Source organism: Abrus precatorius, unplaced genomic scaffold (genome assembly GCF_003935025.1).
Source record: "Abrus precatorius isolate BTA unplaced genomic scaffold, Abrus_2018 Scaffold10, whole genome shotgun sequence".
Classification (NCBI taxonomy): domain Eukaryota; kingdom Viridiplantae; phylum Streptophyta; class Magnoliopsida; order Fabales; family Fabaceae; genus Abrus; species Abrus precatorius.
In genome coordinates, this window is record NW_020874292.1 from 30,410,989 (window position 1) to 30,421,828 (window position 10,840).

The following is a 10,840-nucleotide window of genomic DNA, read 5'->3' on the forward strand; positions in this document are numbered from 1 at the left end:
CTTAGATCCTCATATTTTACAAATGTGGTACCCTGTTTCAAATAGAACTCTTTATATAATAATGAATCACAATGTCAAAATTCATCCATAATTTTAAAGATGTGTTAAAATTTTATTCAAAATATATGTTAAATTAACAAAAATAATAATCATAATTAACTACAAATAACTAAAGTAAATATGTCTATTTTTGAAAAAGATGAGAACTATGAAGTCACATCAAGCAAATTAACCCTAAAACCACACATATTAGCCCGCGTAAGGTAATTTTAGTTGGACAAGCTTAGCTAGATTCTAAAGCTAACATTGTGTTAGATGATAATAATAGTTTATCTTCTTCTTTTTTTCCCTCATTTCCTTTAGAAAAATAACTTTTCAACAATCGTGTTAATTTATATTAAATGTCTTAATTTTTTTTTATTCAAACTAAGGTGCCATAAAATGTATAAAAATAAAATAAAAATATTTTTATTTTTATTTAATTATTTATATATTTCTTAATTTACAAATTTGTATAATTTAATGATATATTACATTTTTATTATATTTATCTTAATTATTAAATAAAATTTTAAAGTGAAAACCTGAATATGAACATCTGAAATTTAAAAAACTAAAATTACAATAAAGTACATTATGCAGACAAAAAAATAAATAAATACAATTAAGTCATTTGATATTTTTCTTAAATTGATTTAAAAATATTACACTAATCCATACTTGAAGCTTAGAATTTCATGATGTTATAATGCAAGTAGATTTAAAGGTTCTGTATTACTGAATTAAGTGTAGTGCAAATAAAGAACAAATCTTTAGAAACATGAAACATTGCAGAGGCACTTCGTTTAAAAACAGATATTAGCTGCTTCACGAAAGGTTTAAGGCCGGGGTACGGCATTATATGTTTTATACATCAACAATCATATAATGGACTCCTAATTATTACATACAAGAATCATGACAACAAGTATGTCTATTCAAATTCTAAGAAGGCTAGTTATTTAAGTGTTACAAACTTGATCAATCATCAGAGGCATCCACCATGACCAGAGAGCTTAATTACACACACACAACCCCATCAAGATATTAAAGCAAATTGAAAGGGTCATTCATGGGTTTAGATCTACACTAAGGAATTTACAGGGTCCACGTGCTATACAAGAAAAGACACGAAACTATAACTAAATTGTTACAGGACTCTACAGAGTTTGCGACATCCCAAAAGTAAAAACCTTTAATAGGAACCATCTTTTGGGAATGTTGTCCTCGGTGTTAAGATGTCAACTTCAGAATTGAGGAATTCTTCTAATTCCAATTCCAGCTGCACAAAGCATATCAATCAAGTAAACACACATGTTCAAAAAATAAAATCATAGCAATAACATTAGCTTAGTCACCTTTGCTTGATTATGTGCCAGCTTCATTCTTCTATATTCTTCTTGTGCTTTCTTAGACCGGAACATGGCCTGTACACGAACAACAGACCGTTCAACTCGTTCTTCAGCTTGTTTCCTACTAGCCCGAAAGAAATCTTCCTCAACACAACTTTCCTGCTTCTCATCTTCCATTTCTTGGGCAGCATTAACTTGGAGACCACGGAATCCTTTTCTCTTTAAACGCCATCGCAGGATTGCTTTCTCAAGCACCCCAACCGACCATATGATTTTACAATATTGCTTCCGCGCTTGAAAACCCCTGAAAGCAGCCTGTATTGAAAATATGTGTCATTAATCTTTTCCAGGATTTGACCCAAAAACAAAATATTTTCCAGGATGTAAATTATAATAATCACTCAATCTGTTGGTCTCAATTAAATGTAGTACCCAGAAGATGTGTCTCCTGCAATATATACTCAGTGCAGTGGTCCTCTAATAAGCCACGATAAAGCAAAACGAAAGAAGAAACAAATTTGCACACACATCGACACACAAATGATAGATGCATATATAAATTATCCGTGTTGTTATCTACACTAAACACTTCAATGGTCTCTCTGCCAAGGCAGGGATGTGAATGTGTTCTGCTCAATAAACCTATGATTAGTTGGGAAGGAAACTAACTTAGAAGTCCGTTCCTGATTCCAGGATCAAATGTTCAATTGGTATTATTATACTGCATCGACATTCTCTCAAATGTATAATAAACTCTATATACTGTGGTCATTGTGCTAGATTCTTTACAAACTGGTAAAAATTACTTAAGTCAACAAGGAAGATAAGCAATTGATTTGTCAAGTTCAAATATGTGGTCACTAAAAGTGCTTGGATGGGCATGAATGTGCTCATAACTTGTGGAACAAAACACGATAAGATATGTGCCAACTGACATGAACTGATAGTTGAGCAGTCCAAAAATTGATTCAATCAGATAACATCAATTTTCAGTATGACATGGTTACTCAGGACAATACACAATGACAGACATGAAGTGTAGCTCTTACTTGAATTTTGATAGCCTGACGCCGCATGTGGAGATATTCTCTACGGTACTTCCATGTACGGAATGTATGCTGAATCCGAGCAGCGGCAGCCATCATTTTCTTTGTCTCAAAGTTGCGAAAGGCATGTTGAATCTTCATTGCTGCTACTATTTGGCGCGCTTCATCCTCTGGGCTGCAAAATTCAACTGCCTTAGATTGCAATTTCAGTGAGCGCTCCCTAAAAGCAGCTTGAATGCGTCCTGCAGCCTCAGCAGCTGTTCTGTAAGCTGCCAATGTCTCCTTTAGGTACAGTTGGTCCTCAGTGAGGTTCTCAGGATTTACTGCATCAGTTGAACTAGTTTCCAGTGTGCCACTGATATTTCCAGCTAAGCTCATGTCATTGAACTGCTCAACCAGAGACTTTTCTGAAAGGTATGCTGCTAAGCCATCATGTCCCTTTGTGTAAGCAAGATCAGCAACAGTACATCCAGCAGGATTTTGTGGAGTTGGATCGGTGATCAAGTTTGGCCTGGCTCCACAAGACAACAGAGTAGCAACCATTTTCTCCCTGCAGACCCAAATTTTAAATAGAAAAAGCAATGAAAGATCGTTCAGGCCCCTTATAAAAGGAAAAAATTGTATATATGTATTACTATATGGATAACCTACTGAGTCTAATTTCATTACAAGATCAAATAGTTTATGTTGTGTAAGTTTATCTTCTTTAGGTAATACAATGCAGCATAGCTAAATGTTCAAACAAGAGGAGTATCCATGTATCATACGATCCAAAATATGCTGCCCAGTGAAGAGCTGTCCATCCAAATTTGTCACGGAAATCCAGCGACAAGCCTGACCAAGAAAATAAGGAAATAGCCCAAGTATAGCCTAGCATTGCACACAAATGAATAACACCTTGGCCCTGCGCATCATATTCAGTAGTCTTGCAGCCTAAGACAATTCGTTCCAAAAGCCATTCCTTTAATTTGTTTTTCAATGAAATTTCAAACAAGGTATCTTTTGCTTGTGGAAATGGAGTTGTATTGTTATCAATAGACTTCATCAAGTATTGCCAATTTCTGGAAATAAATGATGTTTTAGAGGAAAATTTTTTAGCCTCTTTCAGTGCATTAAGTGATACTTTACTCGAGAAAATGTTGAGGGTCTTTTCTGTAGCAAAGAGCAAATGAGCAAGCCTCATCTGAAGTCGAAACTCATTCCAGTTGTGTTTCTCTTCCATTGAAGCAGTGGGATCATGCAACATAGGAGTACGATACTCAAAATTAACAACTTGGCTAATCGGCTTATGAGCATCAAAGCTCAAATAGAGATTCACCAATCCAGGAGAATGTGGAGATACCCAGCATCGGTAAACCCCAACCTGAACAATTTCTACTGGAACACTTACATCACCACAGACACAAAGTAGATTGGACTTGGCAAGGTGTTGGTAGTTACTATGGAAGAATCCAGTTACCAGGACCTGCAAGAAGTAAACGAACATGAAATGATTAGTTATCATTTTTAGGTTCGGTAGTTAAAAGGTTTGGAATTCCACAGCCATACTATATAATCCAAGTCTCCAAGATTGAACAAAATTCTGAGAAATCAACTAAGAAACTAGATATTACAATTGGTAGTAAAGAAGGATATGATTACAACAGAAAATAATTACAAACAATTAGACATATGAGAAGTAAAAGGAAACCTTTGTTTTCTCGGTGGAAGATGCCCATGTAGGGGACACCTCAGTGAGATTAAATACTTGTTCTGGCAGAGAAGATTGCAGATTATCTGCCACCAGTGACGAATATGGTTCCTGAATAGAAGAAATTGATGATTCAAGAGGTGACTCATCTAGGGAACATGGCGTATCTGATATGACGTTCATCCACATTCTAAAACTGTCCTGACTTTGCAAGCCTTCATTGACCAAAGTGCCCACGGTATCAACAGATTCAACACCATCCGCAGAGATGGGAACATTCTTAGGAAGATTAATATCTTCTTGGAAACTGTAAGCAACACTATTGCTCCCAGAAATTGGCAGAGTTAAATTACCATAAGAATGAACTTCTGCAGACAGATTACTGGGTACCTGGTAATAAAAACCCTACATAGGTTACCATAGCAACTATCAAAGCAAGTAGCACTAGAAAGACAGAAAGAAGAGGAAGAAGGAAGCATAAGAATATAATTATCAGCTACACACTTTTTCTAACTAGCAACTATCACAAATGCAACTGAATGCTTGAGCCTCTACTAAATCTTTTGTCAAATAAATGATATAAAATCATCTCTTTTGATGATACTATTACATATAATTTAAAAAGGATCACTCAAAAATAAAGGACTGCCAACCAGGGGGTGGGGGGCTTGACTTTTTGGCTGTGTGCTGAACAAAATGCCTGCATTTCAAGGTTCTACCTTTGCCCCAAGATTTGCTTTGAATAGGTTGGTGTTACTGCTCTTTCTTTGGCATGCTGGTCAAGGCCGTTTCAAGGGAGTTTCAATTTTTAATACACCGAGATTGGTTGTCCTTTCCACATTGAACCTTTCTTTTTCCTCGCTCTTTTTATTTCCAAATAATATCTTACCCTCCCCATAGTTGTGCTTTACTTATTTCCTCTCTTATTAAATTTCTTTTTCTATATAAAAGAAAATTCAAAATGGCCCCACAACCCCTTCCACAAAACATAAATGAAAAATCACAACATAGAGCATAATAAAAATCCCAAATGAAAGAAAGAAAATATTATCTTACATTGCCAAAGCTTCCATTTAATAAACTTTGATTTTGTTGATACAAACATGGAACATTGCCTGCCAAAAGTAAATTCAGCACATAAAATAATAAGGCTCCTTCTCAAGAAGCAACTAGTTCTGTAAAAGCACAATCAATTACCTCCATTTGGAGTGGTAGAGCTGTTGACATTTGAAACCACTAGGTCATCCCATTCAAGTGTATTAAGCTCATGAAGCCTCTGTTCATGACTTTTGACTGTTAAATTGTCATTAAGCCCTGTTTATCTCCAAAACAGAAAAGGAATGAGAATATAAATACATAGTCAAGGAAAGAAAGCAACAGTATTTATGACAGCAGTGTTAGGAACCAACTATATATGGGCCATAACCAATTAAATAGGATCATATTTGCAGTTTCCCTTGGAAAGATGAGCACAACACAAAAGTGGCAGAATGGGTGGAGTAAAAATTCACCACGTATAAACACATACACATTGCCCATATTCTTCGATCTCAATTCTTAATTAATTATCCTGCTTTTCATTTCTTCCTAGTAAACACATCTTCTAAATATAACATCCCAATATTATAAAGAAATGTATTAAGCCTTTCATATTGATAGCCTTAGGAGTATAACTTGTAAGAACATAGACTGAAATTATCGAAATGTTATTTCTTACCAACATAAGCACTGTTTGTCCCAGAATCCAAGTCTTCTGATGGAATCCATGGTGCAGTTGGATCAGAGACAGAACTTGAATTTGAATTTACAGGCGTAACAGGAGAACCTTGCAACTGTATCATAAACCACCACCTAATGAAGGTTAGAAAGCAAAATTTTATACAAGAACAAGTTCAAATGGTAAAGCATTGACACATCAAATGTTGGATTCAAGGCAAGGCTCCTCTAAAGTAAGGGTGTATCCACCCTTGATTTGATTTAAATTACAGTATGATCTTAACCCAATAAAATTTAAGGGTGGATACACCACTTGCTCACTTTAGAGACAAAATTCACTTTTAGAGGACCTTTTTCTTGACTTGGGATTCCCTTAAACACATGCAAGGCAAAAAAATTACAAGAAGCTTTACACCACCCCTCCCCCCAAAAGGAAAAATAAATAGAACCAGTGTAGTTTTCATAGAGAATAAATGAGATTCCCAACCAGACCACTAGAAAAACATTGTTAGTGTGAAAAGTTTTTCTTACAGACATGTTTTTTGCATCCAGACATACTTGAATGTGTAAAAGACTATAACTAAATTACTGATGTAAGGTTCACAAACTGACTAATGATTCAATGTGATGAAAAACTAAACATATATGGTCTTCTTATTGGGCCAAGCAACATACGCATAGCATACATAGGCCACTGTTTGGAGGTGAAGTTAAATTTATAAGAGAAAGGAAGAAAGAAAATAATTAACACAACCTCCTGTGTTTCACGATAATGAACAAGGACTATGTGCTCCAAACTCCTGAAAAGAAAATCAAAACAACAATTGTAAGTCACATTATTATTCTCAAACTTCTTTTTATTCTAGGTTTAACAAAAAAAAAAGTATAAGAAATACATAACCACTGTTACTAAATCATAGTTCACAAAAAGAGACATGCATGATATATTGGAATTGGGACCTTAAGAGTCAAGCAAAACATTGATATACATACTTATCAAGCAACCAATAACACCTACGGACAAAGCTTGGGTTATCTTGGCCATGTGCATAATAAACGTGTATCCTTTCTTCATTGCCAACCTGGTTGATGAGGGAAAAAAATGAACAAAAGAATGTAAAAGATCAGATACATGCCTTATTAGTGACTCAACCAAACATTAGAATCAATTATAACAAAAACAGGAGGAAGAAAAGTTAAGATAGAAATTAAAGAGAGTAATATGGTGACAACATTAAGCGAAATGACATAATTTATTCCCCAAATGTTACCCGGAAACAATGATAAAAGTGTGACTAAATAATTGCATTTGCATACAAACTGAGATGTATAAAGCAACAATGTGTTATATAGATCAAATGGTATCCAATCAGTGAATTCATACTTGTAAATCAAACAGGAGTGATATCTAAGCCTAGTGAAATTAAAAAATCCCAACAACAAATTACTGTGGAAGAAATCATGTAGAATTGAAAATGGTGTCAATAAAACTGGCAATGTACACAACCGAGCTTTAGAAAGCTCGCAGTATTGTAAGATAACCTATTTAAGTAAAATGGTGGCAGGTGGATTGAACCTATGATCTTATGAAAGCTACCCAAACCCCTCACCAATAACCCAGACCCATTTTGAGTATTACCCTAACATTAACTCATGAGGCCACTTGCTAACACAACTTCAAATAAACATCCAAGAAAATGAAACCACTCACTTTTAAGTGCTCATGGGCTTCTTTAACAGTTTTCCCATCACTTTTCTTTTTCCAGTTGTGCCCATCTTTTCGGAAATTCCTAAGCATCTTGCGGTCAAATAATACAATAGTACCACCTGTTTTACAAACAAAAAAATAACATGACATTAGCACTGGTGATTGGATTTCTCAATGCAGCAAACACTTGTTACTTAGATGTTTAAAAACTACTTAAAATATTCTATTAATAGATCTATGAAGAATGCCTGAAAATCATTGAGATTTTATATTGCATTATATTCATAACATAAGCACTTGAGCAGTGCATAATTGGGTGAATAAAACTTTTTCTTTTATGTATTTAACTATTTGTTAAGGCATGCTTCAACAAGAATAGAAGGATCTACAATTTTACAAAATCTAAAACAGAATCTGAGAAACATTTCATGGAAATTAAGAAAAAGAAGTTAAACTTAAAAAGACAGGAATGAATATGATGAGAAACAGTCCACATGAAAATGCATATCCAATCTACAAATGTCAAGTTGCTGCAAATAAAAACATATGATTACTTGGGGGCAAATTCACTGGCTTGGCATTGATCGTGAAATATTTGTGATTACAAAGTATGGCATGAATCTCATTGGGACGAAGCCATCTGCCTTTTGCTTCTTCCATAGTGTTCCCAACATCCAGATCTGGGCCATACATAATAAATTACTTTAGAACAACAAATCAACAGAGATGATTAATATCAACCATTGACCAAGCAATTTGGTAGTAGTCACAATGATTGCAGTATGAAGCAACTAGAATAGAAATGCATAGCAAATATATATTTTGTCAGATTTCTTTAAATCCCATCTTGAAAAGTACAAATTTCCATACTACATTGAACCAAAAGTTAAAGCCACACTGTCACATCCAAAGATTAACTTCTTACTTCCTTTCATTAGTTCCCATCCAGCTTGGCCCCACAGAAACTAATATTGATATTCTAGTGTGACATCTCAGGGGGATTTAACCTTCCAGCTATATGTTGCAGCATTTTGTAGAATTCACAAAATTAATATATTCTGCAGCCACCACTGTCTGAGATACATACTAAAAAGTAACAACTACTAAATCTTAGACAAGATACCTTAATACAAGAAACCATCTTCACAGCTTGTTTTATGCTTCTACTTAGGCCCAGTATGGATAAACTTTTCAATTAAGAGTAAAAAATTAAGTTGTAAAATAAATCAAATACTTTCCATAAGTTAAAATCAACTAAGGTCTCTCGTTTAACTGATCTAAAACTCCAAGAAAAAAGTTGTTTTTCAATTATGAGATAAGTTTTATTCATTTTTCATATTATTTTTCTTTTTAGAAGCTCACCCAAACTAGGTCTTATTGTCATAGCAAACACAATACATAGAATTTATTATTAACATTTCAGAAGTAATTTCAAATATATGGATACAACACACACCAAAAAAAGGACTTGCTAATTAAGTTGTCAAAGACTGATTGGTAGTTGGTTCTCTCCGAAAACGTTTGAAGCCTGTCAAGCTTAAACAACAACCAATGCCAGAATAATATTCAAAACCCCATATCCCCTTGTTTTCTTCCATAAACACTACAAAAGTTCACACTTGACCCTGAAGAAACAATCCACAACCAAAACAACCACACTTTCTTTTTCGGTCCAAGGTTGCATTGAAAATTACACACTAGCATCTTTAGGAACGAAAAGCCAACTATAGCTACAACTAAACAACAATTTACACACAAAATTTAAACTTCACTAACCCCCACCCCACCCCCACCAAAAAAAAAAAAGTAGGATAGAGAGATATAGAGAAGAAGAGGGAGATTCTCAAAATTGAAACTTGATGAAGCTTGGGGTTGAACTAAATAACAGCATAATGGAAATAGAGAGTTGAGAGAAGAAGAATGCATGTACCACGCAACGTGTGAAACCCATGTATCTCTGAACCCACAAGCTGCCCCGTTAACTTGTGTGCCATGACAACAGAAGAAAGCTACGAGAAAATCACCTTGTTAACTTCTTCTCTAACAACAATTACACTACCAACAACCTTAAAGAAGACAAAGAGTCAGCAAAGACATGATCAAACAAAAGAGAACAACAACGTGGGTGGATAATATTGAAGCAAGGTTGTGAGGAGAAAAGGAAAAGGGTGAAAGAAGAAAAGGGGGGAGAGAAAAAGAAGAAAAGGTGAGAAATTTACCTGATTGCGAGAGGGTCTGTTTGAATTGGAAGAAAGAGAAACGGGAGTCAGAACTGAGTAAAGAGTCAGTCAACGACCCTTTTGTTTTGTGCTATTGTTCGGATAATGAGAAAAGAAAATGAAAATGAAGTAATATACATTTTTATTCAGCTGTAGAGAAAATTAAAAAAAAAAGATTAAATTTAAAAATGAATTTTTATTTTATATTTGTTTAAAATTAAAAAAATTAGTTCTTTAGATATTTTCTTAAATAAATTAAGTATTAATTTAAAAAAAAATATGTGTATGATTAGTATTAGATTATATAAAATTATATTTTTATGTTAATTTTCTCTGGCACCTATTTTTTATATATTTTCTTTATTCTTATCATATTATTTTATTATATCTCTTTTTTTCCCCAGTGTTTTTCTTCTCTTTGCCTAGTTACACTTTAAAATGGTTATTTTTCTTTATATAAATGAAAAAATAAGAAATTTTCGAGTGCCAATATTTAAAATAGTAACGATATTATTAACACATTCATTCTGCAAGGAAAATCATAAACATCATCCGTTGGGAAAAACTTTGCATAGACGAGGGATCGCACATTAGAACAGCACGAATCAAGGTAAGATTAATAAAGAATGGTGTTACGTTCTCCTCGTCAAAATCACAGGGTTGCTTGCGACTTTTAATATAGCGTTCGTTCTGAGGATATTAATAAAGTTTTTTTTTTTAATTTTTGATAAATTAACCCCACTTTGATTTTTGGGTATGTATAGTGTAGGTAATTGTATATATACATGAAATAAATCTCTCAATAGTTTTTAGGAAAAATGCTTCATAAATTTTGGAGGACTTAATGAAATTTGTCTCTCAAATTCGTGTTTCTTTTTAAAGTTTTTGTATATATATTTCAACAAGGTAATTCTTAAAGCTATTGATTAAAAAATTAAAAGTAATTTTTTTACAAAAATTGGGTAGTTGAAGAAAAACAAAAATAGTAATTGCAAAAGATGATTTCCATAAGTAAGAGAGATTTTTATAAACAGGCTTAGCAGGAATTAATATAATCAATTAATCATGAG

General features: G+C 33.7%; 1 protein-coding gene across 5 annotated transcripts; it reads right to left on the bottom strand.

Annotated features, from left to right (window-relative positions):
* Positions 1–972: 972 nt before the first annotated feature.
* LOC113852943 (calmodulin-binding transcription activator 5-like) lies at positions 973–9,846 on the bottom strand. 5 transcript variants are annotated; one of them, XM_027483347.1, is made up of 14 exons: positions 9,771–9,846; positions 9,482–9,617; positions 8,106–8,231; positions 7,555–7,670; positions 6,837–6,925; positions 6,598–6,643; positions 5,845–5,959; positions 5,325–5,441; positions 5,184–5,242; positions 4,128–4,517; positions 3,205–3,902; positions 2,441–2,987; positions 1,398–1,706; positions 973–1,321 (listed from the first exon to the last, which is right to left on the bottom strand). In XM_027483347.1, the coding sequence occupies exons 2-14, from the start codon at positions 9,543–9,545 to the stop codon at positions 1,235–1,237; spliced, it is 2,763 nt and encodes a 920-aa protein (XP_027339148.1). In that variant the 5' UTR covers positions 9,546–9,617; positions 9,771–9,846; the 3' UTR covers positions 973–1,234. The 5 variants fall into 5 exon arrangements, with proteins under 5 accessions (XP_027339148.1, XP_027339149.1, XP_027339147.1 ...); XM_027483348.1 differs by having other exon boundaries at positions 3,160–3,902; positions 8,157–8,231; positions 9,482–9,840; XM_027483346.1 differs by having other exon boundaries at positions 9,482–9,840.
* Between the last annotated feature and the right edge of the window lie 994 nt (positions 9,847–10,840).

Bases quoted from the DNA above. Each gene is read 5' to 3' on its own strand.
- LOC113852943 (XM_027483345.1), bottom strand. From the start codon at position 9,545: ATGGCACACAAGTTAACGGGGCAGCTTGTGGGTTCAGAGATACATGGG. The intron at 6,926-7,554 runs GTGAGTGGTTTC...CTCATCAACCAG, and splicing joins AAGCCCATGAGCACTTAAAA to GTTGGCAATGAAGAAAGGAT. The intron at 5,442-5,844 runs GTAAGAAATAAC...GGAGATAAACAG, and splicing joins GACAAACAGTGCTTATGTTG to GGCTTAATGACAATTTAACA.